This window comes from Physeter macrocephalus, chromosome 4 (genome assembly GCF_002837175.3).
Source record: "Physeter macrocephalus isolate SW-GA chromosome 4, ASM283717v5, whole genome shotgun sequence".
In the NCBI taxonomy this organism is placed as follows: Eukaryota; Metazoa; Chordata; class Mammalia; order Artiodactyla; family Physeteridae; genus Physeter; species Physeter macrocephalus.
This window is the reverse complement of record NC_041217.1, coordinates 22,474,596-22,496,014: the sequence shown is the minus strand read 5'-3', so window position 1 is coordinate 22,496,014 and position 21,419 is coordinate 22,474,596. Positions and strand designations below refer to the sequence as shown.

The 21,419-nt window shown below is 37.2% G+C and overlaps 1 protein-coding gene across 1 annotated transcript in view; it reads right to left on the bottom strand.

Annotated features, from left to right (window-relative positions):
* The window catches only part of FBXO28 (F-box protein 28), a 30,129-nt gene that overhangs the window by 3,894 nt on the left and 4,816 nt on the right, over positions 1 to 21,419 (bottom strand). The window contains exons 2-4 of the mRNA XM_024130638.2: positions 15,414 to 15,523; positions 11,166 to 11,304; positions 1,388 to 1,583 (exon numbers count right to left, since the gene is read on the bottom strand). Of these exons, the coding sequence (XP_023986406.1) occupies positions 1,388 to 1,583; positions 11,166 to 11,304; positions 15,414 to 15,523 (445 nt within the window). The remainder of the gene's footprint in view (positions 1 to 1,387; positions 1,584 to 11,165; positions 11,305 to 15,413; positions 15,524 to 21,419) is intronic.

Below are 21,419 nucleotides of genomic sequence, written 5' to 3'. Positions count from 1 at the left end.
AACATCTGAGTTAGAAGTACAGACCTATCATGTTCGCAAATCCTCTGCACTTAGTTATATGCAAAGGCTTCAACATTAGCCAAACAACAGGGACACCATCAAAAAGTGGGTTACATCACATGTGATGATCAGGAAGAACTTCTGACATGGTGTAGGAAGGCTTTGGAACTATTCTGTTTTAGGAATAACAGAATGTAACATGGGCATAAAAATCATTATTTTAAACTAACAACCTACTTTTAAAAAACCCTATCTCCTGAAGCTTTTCTAAAAGGACCAGATGGATCCATCCACACCCTAAAACCCATCTTGCTAATTTTCTCCTTATACATTTAAATACTCAGAATATTTTCCTTGGCTGATGCATTCTTCCTTCTCTCTCTGCTTACCTTTAGCCAACTAACAAGGCTCAGATCAATTCTCACCTCTTGTGAAGTCTCAATCAGACCAGCCAACAATTATTTTATCTTCCTTAAGATTCTCTCTACTACTCATTTGACATGTAAATGGACACTCCTTTAAACTATTTCTCTTGCCTGAGATAATTTGAGTCTGGATATGTCTTACCTTCTGAAATAATAAGATTCTTGAGAGAAGACACCATGTATTATACTTCATTTTAGTCCCCACAGGACACAGTACAGTGCTGTGTGCATAATAGGTACTCAATAAATAACAGATGTGTCAATGCTGAGATGCTGTAAGCTTTATTATTAAATTACAGACAGCCACTCAGTTACCCCACCGAGTACTCCAGGGAGCTAACTAATCTGAATAAAATATTTTACTAAAAATTTGTTCCCAGATTTAAAATATTTGCAAGAGTTGAAGATACTGAACAATTCATTCTTTCTGTAGATAAGGACACAAATCTCTAGGAGCCGACAATGTTCAAAACGGCCTTATGCACCCTGTCTTCTAAAGTAGCAGCCAGATACTCCAGGGGCTGAAATAATTAACTGGTTATTTCCATGAAGAATTTTTTGGGTTTTGTCTGGTATATTTGATTCCGTTATAGGATAATGAATACTAACTAGTCAGAAACATCAAAAAACATTCACATATATATAGCTTTTCAGTCAGCAATTTGCTCTAATAAATTTATGCCAAGTTAAAAGTTGTGGCTATGTACAAAGATTTAGCCACAAGATTGTTCTTCAGAGTGTAGTTCAAATACTGAAAATCTGGAAACAAATGTGCTTAAAAGCAGCGGATCAGCTACATAAATTATGGTCTGTAGCCCAATCTGTCATTAAAAATTATGTTGCAGATACAGTTACAGACCCAGAAAAGTTCAAGATACACAGTTAAGTGGGGGGGGGGAAGCAAGTTACAAATCTATGTATGAACATTATTATAAACTGAACGTATTATAAACAAAAGATACCTGGAGGAGAGCCCATGAGTCTTCCAGATACATCTGATCCTGGTAATTTCCTCTTTAGAATTGGAACAATCTTTTCATCAAAGTATTCCATTGCCATGGAGGAAATATCCCTTAACTCTTGAAGTACTTCATGAGCTCGCTGAGGGGCTCTGGTAGAATTGACATATCTCAACACACGATAAATCTCATCAATCACCTAAAATAATGAGCTCTCATTAGCATTTTAGATTTATTTATTTATTTTTTTTAAAGAAAACAGCTAAACAGGGAGCAAAGTGACTGCTTGTTTTGCAATTCCTATAAAGACCTACAGGTGACTTAACTGATATACTGACCACTGATAACATTACCATCTGTAACACATGGCTTTGGGCTTGTTAAAATACTTTATACATTTCATATTTATATTTATTTAAACATCTTTTCTGTACTGTACTGGTGCTACGGAATCAGGATGATTAAAATACAGCTCCTGCCCTGAAGGAAATCAGTGTAACTGGGGAGAGATGTGTAAAGAAGCGACGTAAAGAGGGATATACAAATTGCAAAAGAAAAAGAAACTAGAAGACTAAACTAAGAGATGAGATCTTGTATGCAAGTCGGGGTCGGGGTGGGGGAATTACCCAAACCCATATTCTACTAATCCTCTGAATCTACTTCACTCTAGTCTGAATCTGTTTCCCAAAGCCCCAGGGACTCAGCCTGATTTCCTCTCTTTCACACCACCACTATGTGCTCTATCCTTGAAGTTTTGTTTCTCTTAGACTTGCTGGGGATTGGAATGAAGTCTCCTCAGAGCCCACTTTCTTGTTATCACCAAAGGGTAGCAAGAGATCTTTTTCATTTTAATAATAATTGCAATGGGGAAATCACAAGGCACACATACGTGGAGAAGAAAGCTGACAATCCTGATTCCTAATTCCCTTGCTGGAATGGTAACTGAACCTTCCTTAGGCATTCTGCCCTCAGCTTTAATCCCTGTGAGGTCAGCCTTACTTTCTCCTATGGCTTCAGCGTAGACCTGAAGATAATAATGCACATCTCTGAAGATCTCCAGTCTGGATGACATCTGTTCCAATGGGTCTTCACCTCACAAGACTTGTCAGTTAATCAGCCAATCCATTCTGTCACCAAAATACCTTAAACCACCTTGAATCCCACTCATTTCCACTACTGCATTTACCTAGCCAGTACCCAACTACGGAACAATCTTATAACTGGCCTTTTCTTTTCCTGTACTCAGGCTGCTGAGTACTGCTAGAGAAACATAAAATCTTGCAGAATAGTACCAGGACAAATTACAGTCTTAACAGGTTCTAGACTCTCAGGGCAATGAGATGATCCTTGTCAGTCTAGCATCATGTGTGCTAAATAAATGTCAGCAAAATTAAACTGTTAGGATGTGTCTTTATCGTGAATCAGAGAAGACTTCACAGAAGAGGCCACGTCAAAGAGGCCACGTCAGTGGGCCTGGAGAGATGACTAGGAATTGGCTTGGCCTAAGGTGGTGTATATGTAGGCAAATGTAATAAGAGAGGAGATATGCTAGTTTTGAATTGCATGGGCCATGCAGATTATACTAGACAGGCAGGCATATCTGGAGATACAGGTTAGGAGATCAGGAGAGAAACTCCAAATGATGAAGAGGCCTCAGTAGCCAATGGCGTAACAGGGACTGACATTGCTAAGGGAGAAGACACAGAATAGGACAGTCAAAGGCAGAATCCCGAGGCACTAGTGGTTAAGTGATACATTTATTTTTGGCATTACTACTAGATTATGAACTCATTCCAAAAGAAAATAACATTTTTTTTCAATAAAAACTTACTGAACTACCATGTTAGGAACTATTACGTATATTTAAAAAAAAAGAAATGAAGAAAACAGCACTTTCTCTTGGGCTTACAATTTAATTATGTGAACAAACCCTAACCCGTAAGCATTTACTGGTCAGGAGAGGCTTCTTTGACATATTTAAGGTAAAACTGAATGATGACGAGGAACTGGAAGATCTGGGAAGAAAAGCATTTAGGCAGGAATAACAATGGCAATGGCTTCAAGGTCTGAGTCAGTCTGGCTTGTTTAAGTTCAAGGGTTAGAAACATGCAACCTATATCTGTATCTCCAAACAGTAAAATTTATGGAAGCTAGCATAAGCTCAATGCTTTGAAAAAAAAAAACAACAACCCTAATATTTATATATGATTACAAAATGGTTAATTACAAAATATATAAGCTAAAGTAGTAACAGAGTATTTTTTTAAAGGTCCTTCATATTGACGGAGAGTCTATGTACTAGTGCTAGGATATTAACTGACCCACAGTAGCTCTGTGTTTATCAGCATTTAGATGTGTGTTATAAATCAGTACTGCGACGCTCCAGTATCATTTTATGCTGGCCTCAATGCCCGTATACTCCAGCTCCAGGTACAAAGTAACCATAAGCTCTTCGAACTACATCAAACCCTCTCTCTCTTTTTTGCTCAGGGTTTTTGCACATTATGATCTCTTTTCTGGAATGTTCTCCCTGCATATCTCCCCTACCTTCTCTAGCCCCAAATTTCTTACTCATCCTTGAGGTCTCAGTAACACTTTCTCAGAGTAAGCAGTCTTTTCTGAACCCTCTTTCAGTTTAAATCATGTTAACATCTTCATCAAATCCTTTATTTTACCTTCAGAATACACATTACAAGTTTTAAGTACTACATTTTTCTGTTAATGTCTGTCTTCCTATAATATAGTAAGCTCAATTAAAGAGACCACGCCTAGTTTCACTGTCAGACCCCCACAGTCTAGCAGTGTCTGGCACAGAGCAGACACTCAATAAACGTCTGTTAAATGAGTGATAAAGATGGTCAGATATCATAAATTGCTTAATATTGACACATCTAAATAAAACTGTTTAGGGACAAGCCACAGGGGTAAAGTCAATACAAGAATATGATTTTTAGAGGCCGGATTTTGAATATAAAGGTCACAGTTAACAGAATTTTTACTGAGAGGAATTTTTAAAAAATACATAATACTTGAAAGAGTATTTATCCACAGCTTTATTAATGGATCTATTTATATTATGTTTATGTACATAAATACTGGTAGACAGAAGAATATTTACAGTATATTTGAGCTAGACTAGAAATGACTGTTATAATGATTCAATCATGAATAAAACATACATCTTATCCAATGCAAGATGACTTAGTGAAAGACCCATACACAGCAAAGGCTAGCTCAAACTGAGTAAATTCAATGTACAAGCCAAGTGCTGTGTGAAAAAGAAAGCAGAGAGAAATAAGATCTGTTTGAGAGAACTGAGCAGGCCTAATGAAGGACTTGGCAATGAGAAATAAGCAGAATTTCAATGGGGAAGAGAAGTCTGAGCAGGAGAAGGGTATACATGACTAAAGGAGGAGTGGACTGAGGAGATGGATGATGTGGATGGACCGGTGATAGCATAAGAAATCAACATGTATGTAGTGCTACTACGTACCATGCCTTTATTCTAGGTTTTTAAAAGAAATTTATTATGCAGTGAATCCTCTTCCATAACCCTGATTCTTCAGAATTTATTTCATATCAAACTATCCCATAGGGATTACTAATACTAAATCACATCTGTAAACCAATTTGTGAAATAATCTTATCTTTACTGTATTCAGCCTTCTAAATATAGTGTGAAAGCAAGGTATCTCTCTCCATTTGTTCAAGTCTTCCATTAGGAAACAATGTTTTCAAAGCTTACTATATAGAGGTTATTTTAGTTAAATGGACTCATCCATGTTTTCAATAAAATCAAAAATATTTTCTTTCCGCTGTCCAAAAGTTATAAGCAAAGGACAATGTGAAGAAAAAAGGACACAGCATGTTAGAACCAAACTGCTTCTAGCATTCAGAGTCATCAGTGGCTACAATGGCTTTAGAGGCACATATTAAGAAAGCATAGTATTTACCTGATTTTTAAAATATTTCAATTTCTGAGTAGGTTTAATCACTTTCTGAAAATTACTTTAGCAACAAGAATGTAATGTGTGAGTCTTGTGTCCATTGTAAAGATCACAGGTTTTAGGCAGGTCACCTAAACTCTTTAATGGCTATTTGTACACCTTTCAAATAATATGCCACATGCCGAATCCTACCCAAGTTTGAGATAATAAAATAAGTTATGAAAATATTTTTAAGTTTTAAAAAAGTATGGTAAGAAACCAAATGTGAACAACTATCATATTTCTAACACATGCAGTTTACTATATCATGCTTATGTTTAAACTGGTACAGTAATAAAGACATACTATGAATATCATTTAAGTATTTCTACTACTGTAGATGAGAGAATTTCTATCTTGTTTAATCTACTGTTTAGCAAACAAAGCTCCAATTAAAATACTGAAGCTCATATGTTCTCATTTTCTGTCTTTTTGTTCCACTTGAGATTTCCTTAATTTTCCTTTCTGCCTCTTTTACTTAAAATTGTTTCTTCCATATTTGTAAATATTTCTTTATATGGCATGTGTTTGACTATACATTTTATTATTTCTCTTAGACTATTAGTCACAGTTTAAGTTTCATATCTTTGTATTGCTTTCTCAAAGGTGTATTTTTCCCCATTTGTTTCATTCTGTGTTTCATATTAGTCTGGCAATTCTCTACTCCTTGCTCCTTGCTTACACTTGAGAATGGAGCACACAAAAAGCTGATCAGAACTCCTAGTTAGCCAAGATGGTGGGAAAGGTGGGGTATAGGGGGATAAGAGCAGGGACCTAAAAAAAAAAAAAAATCAATGAGAATAGACTGATTCTTCTTTTTTCATTTTAAAGGTTCGTGGACTGTATATATTTACTTGGGGACCAGCATAGTGAAAGGAGGAAATGCTTCCAAGTAATAGATTTTGTGGTACGCGGGCCTCTCACTGCTGTGGCCTCTCCCGTTGCGGAGCACAGGCTCCGGACGCGCAGGCTCAGAGGCCATGGCTCACGGGCCCAGCCGCTCCACGGCACGTGGGATCTTCCCAGACTGGGGCATGAACCCATGTCCCCTGCATCGGGAGGCGGACTCTCAACCACCACGCCGCCAGGGAAGCCCCAAGTAATAGATATTTTTAAGAATGTCTTCACATTAAAGCCAATTTTAAGAGAAACAAAAATACAACATTCTGGAAGCATTAGGTAAACTCAAATTGAAGGATATTTATTCCTCAAAATAACTGACCTATGACCTTCAAAAATGTGAAGCTCAAGAAACACAAAGTGTAGGGAATTATTTCACATTAAAGAGGATTAACAAGTCCATGTGTAATCCTAGACTGAATTCTGGACTCAGAAATAAGAATAGTTAGGGGGACTTCCCTGGTGGCGCAGTGGTTGGGAATCCGCCTGCCAATGCAGGGGACACGGGTTTGATCCCTGGTCCGGGAAGATCCCACATGCCACGGAGCAACTAAGCCCGTGTGCCACAACTACTGAGCCTGTGCTCTAGAGCCCATGAGCCACAACTACTGAGCTCACGAGCCACAACTACTGAGCCCACGTGCCGCAACTACTGAGTCTGTGTGCTGCAACTACTGAAGCCCGTGCGCCTAGAGCCTGTGCTCCGCAACAATAGAAGCCACCGCAATGAGAAGCCTGCCCACCGCAACCAAGAGTAGCCCCTGCTCGCCACAACTAGAGAAAGCCCACGCACACCAATGAAGACCCAACGCAGCCAAAAGAAAAAAAAAAGAATAGCTAGGAAAACTATTATTGGGATAAGAAATGAAATTTAAATACAGATTACTGATTAGATAAGTGTATTGGATCAATGTTAAATTCCCTGAGTTTGATATCTGTACTGTGGTTAAGTAACAAAATGTCCTAGTTCTTAGGGAATACACTGAAATATTTAAGAATACAGGGTCACAGTAGCTCCAACTTATCTTCAAATGGTTCAGAAAAAAAAAAACGTATGCAGAGAGAGAATAAAAGCAAATGAGACAAAAGGTAAATAACTGCTGACCTGGATAAAAGATATATGGGAATTCCTTGTAATATTTTTGCAATTTTTGTGTAAATGTGAAAATGCATCAAAACAAAAAGTTACCCCCCAAAAAAAGGAATAAAGAAAAGTGACCACCACCAGTTATTCTTCATCAAAAATGTTAAAAATAAACCAATAATGCATAATATGTAGATTTTATGTTTGTTCAGGGAAATCTAGCTTCATTATCTTACATAATCATTTACACTGTGAAAACACTGACTTTTGTGTTTCAATAAGCACGAAACGGTTACTGGGGCTGTTAGTAATGGTGAAGAGAAGAAATTATTCATGTCTTTTTTTCATTATTATATCTCCCAGAATGGTTAGTTGGCCTCTGCTCACATGTGTTTTTCAGTATGTGTGAACTTCTGATATTGACCAAGAGCTTACTATAAAAAGTTTGACTTCTATATGTCAGACAGAAGATTTGAGAAATGTATACAGGAATAAGCTAAGAATTTAAACTCTAGTTCTGAGAAAAGATGAATGCAACATCAATGTAGTGGTCTGAGTCTGCAACTATGGCCCTAACTGACCTGTGCCTATTTTTGTAAATAAGGTTTTTATTGGAACACAAGCACACACCCATTCATTTACCACATGTTGTAGAATCACGGCTGTTTCTGAGTTGAGTATTCATGACACAGACCATGTGGTCCACAAAGCCAAAAATATTTATTATCTGGCCTTTTACAGAAAAAATTTGCTGATCCCTGCCATAGCCCATAGTGGCAAACTCCCAAAAAGTCTGAAATCTTTAGATACATTTTCTCTTTTAATGCCCTTGCTATTAGTATGGTCTCCTTGTCAAGAGACTCCATTTTAAACCCCTCCAGTGAATAAGCCTTAGGTTTTCACTGAGTAGAAGGGCAATGATCTAGCTTGTTTAGAGTTGGAGAGGGGACCTATAGGTTTAAATCATTCTTAAATATACATTCTCAACCAACCTTCCTGTTTTAGCCCCATTTTCAGAAATGCTTGGAGCTTTCGACCTAGAATTTTCTAGAGGTTCAGTTGTGCATACTGGGTTGCCTCCCAGCTTCCCCACTCCCAGTTTAGGAATTAACTTTCTCAGTTCTGCTAAGTCAGTTACCATTTATTCATCTACTCTCCAGCTTCCAAAATTCTGTTGCTACTGTCTACTTTCTGACCTCATTTTCATGGGTCTTTATCTTTTTTCCTTTTAAAGATTAGATCATTTACTCCACTCCACTGACTGGAGTTCTGGGAGAAATTAAGAGGTAAACATATATTTAATCTTCTATCTTCATCCTGCCATTTAATTTTATGAACAAATTCAACTGTTCTTTCAGAGAATAATTAAAAGAAAAAAATTTTCCCAACTGTTAAAGGTGCAAAATTCTGGTACATATCAGGCAATCTAATTTAAACTAATGTGGATATTACCCAGATTCACTTAAGTAACTTGTGAAAAGTAATTTGTGAGATGAAATCCCTACTGGAGACCTGAATTTTAACAAAATGGATATACTCTATACAAAACCACAAAAAGAGTTCTCTTACAAAGTATAAGAGCACCTGAACTTTTAAGTATAACCCGGGAGCAAGATCCTGGGAAAACCAAGAATAAACTACTACAGAAATCACATACCAAATCAAGATTATATGCTAAACTGAAAGAAAATTATTTTTATAAAATGTCTTCACTTAAGGATGAGAAAATTAATGCCACATCCTTATGTTCTGAAGATAGAATGTGAAAGTTTAAGGATGGGAAGTTCAAAAAGGAACAATCATAAAACAACCCAAATACTGCAAACTGTGTAAGTTAGCAGTTTAGATTTAGTCTAAGCTAAAAAGTACCAGCTACATAAAAATAAAAAGTAATAATCTGAGTATACAGTGTTGTTTTAGGCAAGGTATAAGCTATATAGATGGCACTTGTAAGAAAGAGAAGAAGCCAAGGTGATAATAAAAACAAAAATTATTTGTTTCCTGGGGGTTGTTTGTCCAGTCAAGTTCAGATTTGTAGGAGAAAAATAAATCAGGATAAGATCTTTGGAAGAAATGGGTACTATGAAGGAAAAATGGAAGACTTTTCCACTGCAGGCAAGGTGAAGGTCTCAGTTAAGGAGCTGTCCAGAGCAAATGCCCAGGGTGATACACATCAGCTTGAAAGCTGAAGACATTCTCCATTGCTACCACCTCAGTTGGTACTAGAATTAAAAGCAAAAACAAGTGGTTTCCAAAAAACCAGCAGGACTCAACTGGATTCAACTTCATTTGTATAGATAGTAAATATCATTCTAATCACATGATCCTGATAAATGAGAACAAAAGGTGGGCAACTTCTGCAAAGGTCAGGTATCAAAATATCTTTGGCTTTGCAGGCCATATGGACTTTGCTGCAAACTACTCAACTCTCGTGAACAACTGACTGAATTGTCTCTAAGGTTATGAAGCTTGGAGATGCGTCTTAACTATTCATAACCTTATGAGATATGCAATAAAAACTAGGAGGCTACAGGAGACAACCTATTCTAGTTCAGTGAACATCCCAGGAACACCTAAGAGTTAAGGCCTATGAATCAGACCTGGATAAAATCTGGCATAAGAATAAGAATCTAAAGTTTCTAGGGCTTCCCTGGTGGCGCAGTGGTTGAGAGTCCGCCTGCCGATGCAGGGCACACGGGTTTGTGCCCCGGTCCGGGAAGATCCCACATGCCGCGGAGCGGCTGGGCCCGTGAGCCATGGCCGCTGAGCCTGCGCGTCCGGAGCCTGTGCTCCGCAACGGGAGAGGCCACAACAGTGAGAGGCCCGCATACCAAAATAAAAAAATAAAAAAATAAAGTTTCTAACTGGTCACCCTTTTATAGTACCGTACAGAAGCATCGGTAGCTAATATGAGGAAAGTGAGCTATACCAAAGTATATTTTAAATAAGAAACAGGACTCCTCCAGCTCCCAACAAACGTCACAGAAAGTTGAAAATGGAGAAAGTACATTAAAAATATTGCCAATGTTAATTATCTATGGAAATAACAAAAAGAGAACATTCAAATTTTACTAGGTATTAATTAGTTCCAACCATGTTAATGGAACCTTTTGCCAGTATCAACTAAGCAGCAAAATGACCTTTAATTCTACCTCCATCTCTTCGACATAAAAAGATACAGACATTATTTCATACTGAATTTACACTCAATTCAAGAAGCAAGATACTAGTGAAGGTATGAGTAGCATGTTAAATGCTGGGATCTTTATTAACTCAGTAACAATAAATATACCACAATATACTTATTTCTGTGTTAAACAGCACTATTACTTAACTCTGAGTATACTGTTACACAGTAATTATTCTTGTCAAATCTGGAAGTTTGTTAAGTTGTCTTCATGAAACATTTCTCAAACAAAACCAAACCAGCTTGTCCTTCCTACTCCACCTCCCCCAAATTATAACAATCTTGAAGGCAGGGACAATACCTATCCTTTCATTGCTGTATCTCTGGCATCTTAACAAAAAGTAAAAGTGCAAAATTTTTTCTTGAGTATGAACCCTTAAAAAGCTTTTCTAAAGAATAGTAGCGCTTCTACAGTATATTTCAAAATCATAATTTTAAATAAAAAGATCACATAAATGATACATATTTATATGTTACTGCACAGAAGCTAAACAAATCCATTCATAGAAATGCATTCAAAGAAACAGAAATAATTCTATTATTTAAAAAATCACTGTAACTTTATAATAATTTAAAGTTTACATAGTGTAATCCAGCTGTTCTAGGTAAGGGATTCTACTTTACCTTTCCTGGGATGAAGCAACAGAGATTGGAGTCCACATACTTCATGAAAGTCATATTTAAGAGAGACAGCCTTGTTTCAACAGCAGCGAGGATGTCTGCATGACGAGCTAATGAATGGTTTCTCCTTTCTGACTCTCTCCTACAAAAAAAAAAAAAAAAAAAACAAAAACGGCAACCATTAAAAGAAGTACTGTGGACTACAATGTTAACCAAACAAAGTGCCTTAATGTAAGTCCAATATTTACATGTTAATTTAGAAATCTACAATTGGGTCATAATTTGTTTAACTGTAATGATAAATGAATCACTATGGTTAGAAATCCTTGCCAAGGATTAATCCAATACTCACTGATAAAATATTTGAAAAAAATCAGGTTTTTTTTTTGTTTTGTTCTTTGGCTTTGTCAAGCCTAATGGCTATTAGAGAAATTAATGAAAGAATTACACATGGACATAAAGACAAGAGACCACATATTTTTGCCTATAAAATCAGCTCATTTAAACTTTTAAAAAGTTTTATTGAGACATAATTCACATACAATAAAATTCACTTTTAAAGGGTACAATTTAGTGATTTTTACTATATTCACAGTTGTGTTCCCATCACCACTATCCAATTTCAGAACATTTTCATTATCACAAAAAGAAAGCCAAGGGGAAGCCGGGATGAAGGGAGAGAGTAGCACTGACATATATACACTACCAAATGTAAAATCGATAGCTAGTGGGAAGCAGCCGCATAGTACAGGGAGATCAGCTCAGTGCTTTGTGACCACCTAGAGGGGTGGGATGGAGGGGGTGGGATAGGGAGGGAGATGCAAGAGGGAGGGGATATGGGGATATATGTATACATACAGCTGATTTACTTTGTTGTACAGCAGAAACTAACAAGACATTGTAAAGCAATTATACTCCAATAAAGATATTAAAAAAAAAAAAAAAAAAAAAAGGAAAGCCTGTAACCATTATCAATCACTCCCATTACCCAGCTCCCGGCAAGAACTAATTTACTTTTGGTTTCTATGTATTTGCCTATTGTGGACACTTCAGATAATTGGAATCATAATCATAATATTATGTGGTGTTTTGTGTCTATCTTCTTTCATTTGGCATAGTTTTCAAGGTTCATCCATGTTGTAGCACGTCTCAGTAGTTCTTCGTTCCTTTTTATTGCTGAATAATATTCTATTATATGGACATACCATTATTTTGATTATCCATTCATCTGTTGATGGACCTTTGGGTTGTTTCCACTTTCTGGCTATGATGAACAATGCTGCTCTGAATATGTGTGTATAAGTTTTTGTGTAGACATATTTTCACTTCCCCTGAGTATATACTTAGGAGTGAAACTGCTGGGTCATTTGGTGACTCTATGTTTAACTTTTTTTTTTTTTTTTTTTTTTTTTTGTGGTATGCGGGCCTCCCTCTGCTGTGGCCTCTCCCGCCGCGGAGCAAAGGCTCCGGACGCGCAGGCCCAGCGGCCATAGCTCACGGGCCCAGCCGCTCCGCGGCACGCGGGATCCTCCCAGACCGGGGCGCGAACCCGGCTCCCCTGCATCGGCAGGCGGATGCGCAACCACTGCGCCACCAGGGAAGCCCTATGTTTAACTTTTTGAGAAACTGTTTTGTAAAGTGGCTGCACCATTTTATAATCTCACCAATAACATGTGAAAGTTCCAATTTGTCCACCTCCTTCCCAACATTTGTCTTTTTAAATTTTAGCCATCCATCCTAGTGGGTGTAAACCAGTATCCCATACTATTTTGATTTGCAATGCCCTGATGACTAATGATGCTGAGTACCTTTGATGGGCTTTTTGGCCTTTAGTGTATCTTCTTTGGAGAAATTTCTATCGAATCCTTTGCCCACTTTCAAATTGGGGTTATTTATCTTTTTACTGTTGAGTTATAAGAGTTTCTAATACAATCTGGATATGAGTCCTCTAACAGATATATGAGCTGCAAATGTCTTCTCCCATTCTGCAGGCTGTCTTTTCATTTTCTGGATGGTGTCCTTTGAGGCAGAAATTTTAAACTTCGATGAATTCTCGTTTGTCTACTTTTTACTTTTGTTACTTGTGCTTTTGGTGTCATATCTAAAAAACCACTGCCTAATGCAAGTTCATGAAGGTTTATGACTATGTTTTCCTCTCAAGGTTTTATAATACAGCACTGACATTTACACTTAAGCCTGTAATTCATTTTCAGTTAATTTTTGTATATGGTTTGAGAAAGGTTTCCAACTTCATTCTTTTGTCTCAGTGTTATTTGTTGAAAACACTAATCCTTCATCATTGAATTTTCTTGGCATTCTTGTTGAAAATCAATTGACTAAAAATTTAAGGGTTCACTTTCTGGACTCTCAATTCTATTCCATTGATCTGTATGTCTATCCTTTTTTAAAAAAATTAATTAATTTTTTGGCCGCGTTGGGTCTTCATTGCTGCATGTGGGCTTTCTCTAGTTGTGGCGAGCAGGGGCTACTCTTCATTGAGGTGTGCGGGCTTCTCACTGCAGTGGCTTCTCTTGTTGTGGAGCACGGGCTCTAGGTGCGCAGGCTTCAGTAGTTGTGGCACACGGGTTTAGCTGCTCCGCAGCATGTGGGATCTTCCCAGTCCAGGGATCGAACCTGTGACCCCTGCATTGGCAGGCAGATTCCTTTTTTTAAAAAAAATTTTATTTATTTTATTTTTGGCTGCGTTGGGTCTTCATTGCTGCGCACAGGCACTCTCCAGTTGCAGGGAGCGAGGGCTACTGCTTGCTGCGGGGTGCGGGCTTCCCATTGCGGTGGCTTCCTCTGCTGCGAAGCACGGGCTCCAGGCTCATGGGCTTCAGCAGCTGTGGCTCGCAGGCTCCACAGTGCAGGCCCAGTAGCCGCAGCACACAGGCTCAGCTGCTCCGCGGCACATAGGATCCTCCCAGACCAGGGCGCAGCAGGCAGATTCTTAACCACTGCGCCACCACGGAGTCCCTGTATGTCTATCCTTATGCCAGCACCACACTGTTGATTATTGTAACTTTGTAGTAAGTTCTGAAACTGGGAAATGGTAGTCTTCCAATTTTGCTCTTTTTCAAGATTGTTTTGATTGTTCTGCGCCTTTTGCATTTCTATAGGAATTACAGGATCAGCCTGTCAATTTCTGCAAAAAGACTGCTAGGATTTTGACAGGGGGTGCACTGAATATATATATATATATATCTATATATATATATATCAATTTGAGGAGTATTACCATCTTAATAGGAAATCTTCCAATCCATGAACATAGAATGCCTTTCCGTTTAAGTCTTCTTTAATTTCTTTTAACAGTGTTTTGTGGTTTTCAATGTACAAGTTTTATACTTTTTTGGTTATATTCATTACTAAGTTTTAAAAATTCTTTTTGATGCTATTGTAAATGGAACTGTCTTAACTTCATTTTTGGATTGTTTATTGCTAGTGCATAGGATTATACATTTATTTATTTATTTATTTATTTGGCTGTGCTGGGTCTTAGTTGTGGGACATGGGATCTTTCTTTAGTTGCAGCATGTGGTAGATTCCAGTTCCCTGACCAGGGATTGAACCTGGGCCCTCTGCATTGGGAGCACGGAGACTTAACCGCTGGACCACCAGGGAAGTCCCAATACAATTGATTTTTGTGTATTAATCCAGTATCCCTGCTGAACTCATTTCTAGTTCTAATAATCAATATATTTTATATACAATATCATGTGTATACAAGATCATATCATCTGTGACTAGAGAGTTTTACTTCTTCCTTTTCAATCTGGATGTTTTTTATTTCATTTTCTTGCCTAAATGCCCTAGTTTGAACCAAAATGTTGAACAGATATGGTGAGAATTGAACAAACCATAGTAAAATGATTTATTGTGATCTGTGTACCCTTTGCTACAAAAACTTGGAAACCATTTAACCCAAGTGAACCCTTACTGAGATTAAAAACAAACAAACAGGGCTTCCCTGGTGGCGCAGCGGTTGCGCGTCCGCCTGCCGATGCAGGGGAACTGGGTTCGCGCCCCGGTCTGGGAGGATCCCACATGCCGCGGAGCGGCTGGGCCCGTGAGCCATGGCCGCTGAGCCTGCGCGTCCGGAGCCTGTCCTCCACAATGGGAAAGGCCACAGCAGAGGGAGGCCCCCATACCACAAAAAAAAAAAAAAAAAAAGAAAACAAACAAACAAACAATCAAGAAACAAACAAAATCCCCAATTGTAAATTATTGCCAATGCTAACCATAACATACCTTGGGAGTTGTGCTTTAACTTGTTTCTGACATAGATTATGGTACCTCTCCACTTTTAGAAATCCCTGATTCAACATTCTCTGGCAGACCAAGTCCATTCTTTTACAAACCTATGGGAAGAGAGAATGAGAAAGAAGAATTTTAAAAAGTAAAAACCAAATTGGTAACAATTAAATTAGGCTCATAACTGATGGTTCAAAATTCTCTGTGCCAGTATTGTTCCCCAGTTTGCTATATGAATCTTTGAATCAGTAAATGTGGGTGAATCCCTCATTGTAAATTACAATATTGCATTTAAAAATTAGTATTATGTGTAGGCAAGGAATACTTTACTCCTTAAAAAATATATATATATTTAATTTTTTGGGCTGTGAGACATGGCTTGCAAGATCTTGGTTCCCCCACCAGGGATTGAACCCGTACCCCCTGCAGTGGAAGTGCTGAGTCTTACTTTAGGTATTTGTTGAATGTTCTGGATGTATCCCTGCTATTATGGTCAGAGACTATAATCCTGATGATCATTAAAACAACATATTTGAAGGTTTTTAATAGTTTGAAATAAGAAAATTCTCCTTTGGCCAAAAACATATTCAAACTTGAGTGTAACTGCTCACAAAGTTTTTATGATCTATAACCAGAATGAGAGTTTTTAGTTATTTCTTCTAGTTATTTGGGTTAAGTATGACAGATTATGATGGCCAAAGCCTATACTAGATACTGTCATATCCTCGAAAATATTTCAACATGTACAACAGAAACTTAACTACTTTGAATCCTTTAAAAACATGGTGTCTTTATACAATAAAAGTACAGGATCTGAAGTCAGAACACCTAAATTTGACTCCAACCAATATACATCCTTGAGCAAGTCAGCTTCTATTTGAAAGCCTGAATCAGACATCTGTAAAATATGGATAGTATCTACTATATAGAGATGTCATTAGGATTAAATAACACACACTAAATCACTTGGTAAATTATAAAGTGCTATATAAAAATTATGTTAAATAAATTTTGTTTAACTTACCACTAATTTGAAAACTTTCCTTCATATACTTCTTATATTTCTGAGATATCCCAGTATCTTTTTTATCTTAATGAAACCTACTACACAAAATACATTTGTTCTTTGTTTCCTGAGTATTTTGCAGTGACTCAAAGTGATCAACCTGGACGTAATTCTCACTGTATAGGTGTTGCTGAAAGTGCAACACTGAGATATTACTGAGATAAATCTACATCAAGTCTAAGTCAATTAGGCAAGGGCTGTCTTATGCTTCTATCTCTCATAGCACCTAAAAACAAATGCTTGACAAATACTTGAAATGAAATACTGATGAAACTTTTGATACAAGTTTGCTTTCTCCTGAGATTATAGGGACAAAAATTCTGGTAAACTGGGTTGAGCTAATAAAGGTTTTGATACTCTAATATTAAATACTAGCTATTCCCTAAATCCCAGTATACCAAATGAAAGGTATGAAGGTAAACAATTCTTTTCATTTCAAAGTAAATGAAAACATAATAAGGTTTAAGTACTGATACGAGTAATTCTAAAAAATTATATTTTAAAATATGGTGGAATCTATTTCTAACTAGTAAGTTATAAACATTTGTTCAGTGTCTACTGAAAAAAAATAAATAAACTCAATATGTATTAACATAAGTAACTGTTTCTAAAACAAAATATTTAATGAGTTACATTTTTACAAATCTCTAATCCGTGGTTTAACAGAAACAAGGGAAATTTCATATCTGCTTCTTCTGCATTAAAGAACGAGAGTGAAAATTGCAAATAATATATTAGTAAAGTAATGAAAATATTTTAGATTGTATAGACTCCCTGAAAGGGTCTTGGAAACCCCTCTGGTAAACCTGGACCACAATGAGAACCAGTGCCCTAAACCTGCGTAAACACATTGCCATGAACACTGGTACTGAACTTTATGTGAGGAAAAAAGAAATTTTATCATGTTACTGGAGGAAGGAAAAGAGAGTATGTCTTTTTGTGTGTGATGAGGGGGAATAAAGCAGGCTAAATTCTCATCTTTCGTAGTAGGAAGTCAACAGATATTATCAAATAGAAGACAAACAACCCAAAGACTTGAAAGTGGTGCCTCTGAGGAATAAAAATTGGGGGTTGCATTGTTGTTAACGTTGTTAAAACTACTTGATGTGAGACACCCTCTAACACAACTTTGTAGAAAAATGCTTTTTCTATTTGTGGACTCTATAACCTCTTTGATAATTTCTGAGTTAAATACTGGAACTAAACCCACTGTGGTGATGATTTCCTAATTTTTTTAAAGTCAAATCATTATTCTGTACACTTTATACAGTGCTATGTATCAATTAATCTCAAAACTGAAAAAAAAAGTTTATTTACAAAGTGAAAAATTAAGGTCAATTACTGCTGTACTAATTTCCAAGGTAGTTTCTAAATTATTTTATTATACTAGAATTTTGCTGCACTGAATCTAGCTAAATACTAGAATTTAGGTATCTCTTAATAATCTAGAAATGCAATGGAATGAGTACTGACTAGTATGAGTATACAACTGACTGGGGGATGAGAATATGAATAAATAACCAGATAAGGTCAACCAAGGGACTTCACATGATACAAGATTTGAACTAGGCTTTAAAGGAAGAGAGGACTAGGACTGCCAAGTTAATACTGACAGAACAAAGGCACAAAGCCTGGAAGGAATAAACCATTAGCAAGCAAACTATTTCTGAAGACAAATCAGATATGTAGGCAAAGCTGAGAGGAATAAAATCTCTCATGTTTTGAGCAGGAAAATCAGACAGTAATGAGAAGTAAGTTCAAAAGGAAAAAGATCACCCATTTTGGGAGAGATCTAGTATTGGTACAGTTGATTGGTCATTTTCTGTAAGCAACTGTAATGTTAAGACTAAAGATATGGTTCTGGAAATTTCACATGAAGATAGCTGAAACCACTGCAGATGAATCCCAAATGAAGTAAAAGACAAGAAAATAAAGGCTTATAAATGGAGCCTCAACTGACCATTATAATTAAAAGCTGGTAAAAAAGATCAGAAAATATACACCTAAAACGAATACTGTAAATCAACTATACTTCAACTAAAAAAAAAAAAAATTAGAAAATAGGAGGTCACAAAGACAAACTTAGAATAGCACCACAAAAGCCAAAAAGATTTGAAGCATTAGTCGATATTGTAGGAAAAGAACAGTATTTAATGTGGTATTCTTCCATTCATAAATGTTCTATAAGCACTGACTGACCGATAGCATAAAAACAAAGACACGATAGAGGATGTATCTATCTTTTGTTTAGGATTCAGAAGGAAGCAAAGTGACCTCTGAAAAACATCAATACACTAATTTTCCCCAAGGTGAGCAGTTTAATGTTAACTCCTGACAATGTATGTTAACTTGCAAAACAAAATTATCTTATTTAAAGTGTAGCTCTAAATTTGGGGATATTTTAATTATTTCCCAAGGCTAAAGGGAAGAAATTTCATTTCTCCAGTTATTAAAACAAAACAAAAATCCTAGCAATTTGGCAATTTGCCCAAGACAGAAATATAAAATTCTAGAATCTGATATACAAAGATGATGACTATGTCAAAAACAATCAGTGTATTTAGAGATTAGGAAAATATATACTATAAAAACAAAAGGGAACTAATGGAACAAATCAGTCTACAATGAAGACATTTAGCTTGGCCTCTCTGTTATTTGCTGCTCTAGTATGAAGAACAGATTTGTTTCTTTCTTTGTTAATTACTTCAAGATTTAAAATGCCATGTTTATTCTTTTTATCATTTTCTAACTTAAGTGGTCAGCAACAAAAATTTTTCTTCACTTGTGTTTATTTAGAAATCTTTTTTAATTTGTTGTGCCACTATGGCCCTTCTTAATGCAAGACACATACGCCATAAATCCATGAAATCCACACTTTTCCTGTCAAACCTAATCTCTAATATCAAATCTTAGTTGATTCTAAGATGTACATTTTTCATCTTTTAACATTTGACAGTGGAATGGTCTTCCAAAATATGATATATTACAATATAATTGCCAGCATTTCTTTCTCAGATATCTTAGATGCCTTGAAATATAGTATGCTGGGCTTCTTCAATTTTGTTTAAGACGCTGTAAAGACTTTAAGATATGTTATCAATTTAATAAAAGCTCTTCTGGAAGAAAAAAAAAGTACTGCCACAATAATATACATGCAATTTGATCAAGATGCATTCTCATTTCAAAAATGTTAAAATGGGGACTTCCTAGGCGGTCCAGTGGTTAAGACACTGCACGTCCACTGCGGGGGGGCGGGGGGGCTTGGGTTCTATCCGTGGTCGGGGAACTAAGATCCCGCATGCCATACGGCGTGACCAAAAAAAATAGAGGAAAAATAAAAGGTTAAAATATGAAACTATACCTTGGAATCAAGGAAATACTGTAGTGGAATCACATTTTTATGTACTCATTTCATGCTCTACAGTTTTCAAATGAACAGTTCATGTTTTTCTCCAATTACTTAGGAAGCTATTATCAAAGATTAGGCTGCTTATTAGACCCTTGAACTGAACGGGATGTAGACACCAGAACCCGTCCTTTCTTTTTACAGTGAGAAAACTGAGGCCTTAAGAATTTATATGACTTGTCCACCAAGGTCATCCAGCTACTCAGGGGCAAAAAATGAAATTAAGAATCAGGGTCTTCTAGCAAATAGATACTTATTGTTTATATATATACATATATATGTATCAGTCTAATGTGGACTTTAATCTAATATGGATTACTCTCAGTTTCCTTATTTTTTTGTATTGGCTGCACAAGATTATTTGAAGGATTGGAGACGTGCCTAGGACGGCACCTCAATAAAAACCAAGCTATGTGGGGAAAAAAAAAAGAATCCAGGTCTTCTGATTTGAATCTTTTTAAATTTAGTGATCAGTAGCTGTACAGATCGAAATGATTATCCTAATTATTCTCAACTGATTAGAGTCTCAAATAATACTCCACTGCTATAGAAACTGTTGGCACTAGTCTAGAAAGTAGGACTTCTTTATTTTAAGGACATTAGTGGGGGGTTCTTACTACACTACTAAAGTTTAGAGATGGAGCTAGACCAAGATCTTCCTATAATCCTCTCAATCAGACAAATCTGCTGTGTAGAACATTTGACAAGCCATCTGGGCTGGATTCTTCAAAAAGTCATGAAAGAATGAAAACAGTGAAAAAGTGGGAGGAATGTTCTAGATTAAAGAGTCTAATGTTTTATTAGATTTAAGAACCTTGGGGGCTTCCCTGGTGGCGCAGTGGTTGAGAGTCCGCCTGCCGATGCAGGGAGTGCGGGTTCGTGCCCCGGTCCGGGAGGATCCCACATGCCGCAGAGCGGCTGGGCCCGTGAGCCATGGCCGCTGGGCCTGCGCGTCCGGAGCCTGTGCTCCGCGGCGGGGGAGGCCACAGCAGTGACAGGCCGGCGTACCGCAAAAAAAAAAAAAAGAACCTTAACTACCTCCCCAACCCCTCCAAGCTATAAAAAAAACATTTTGAGGACAACTGAAAAATCTGAATATAAAATGTAATATTAAATCCCTTGGAAGTGATGATACTGTGATTATATAGAAGAAGTATTCAGGGGTAAATGTCATTATATTTGCACCTTACTTTCTAATGGTGAATGAGCATACCAAGTGAAAGAGATAAAGCAAATGTGGCAAACAGTTAATGACAGGTGATAAAATCATTTAAAAAATGAACAATGAATGAGCCAGGCCTATTTGTTTTTTCAGTGAACTCCTCTTAATTTCCCTTACCTATTAAAAATATTGATACAGGGGCTTCCCTGGTGGCGCAGTGGTTGCGCGTCCGCCTGCCGATGCAGGGGAGCCGGGTTCGCGCCCCGGTCTGGGAGGATCCCGCGTGCCGCGGAGCGGCTGGGCCCGTGGGCCGTGGCCGCTGGGCCTGCGCGTCCGGAGCCTGTGCTCCGCGACGGGAGAGGCCGCGGC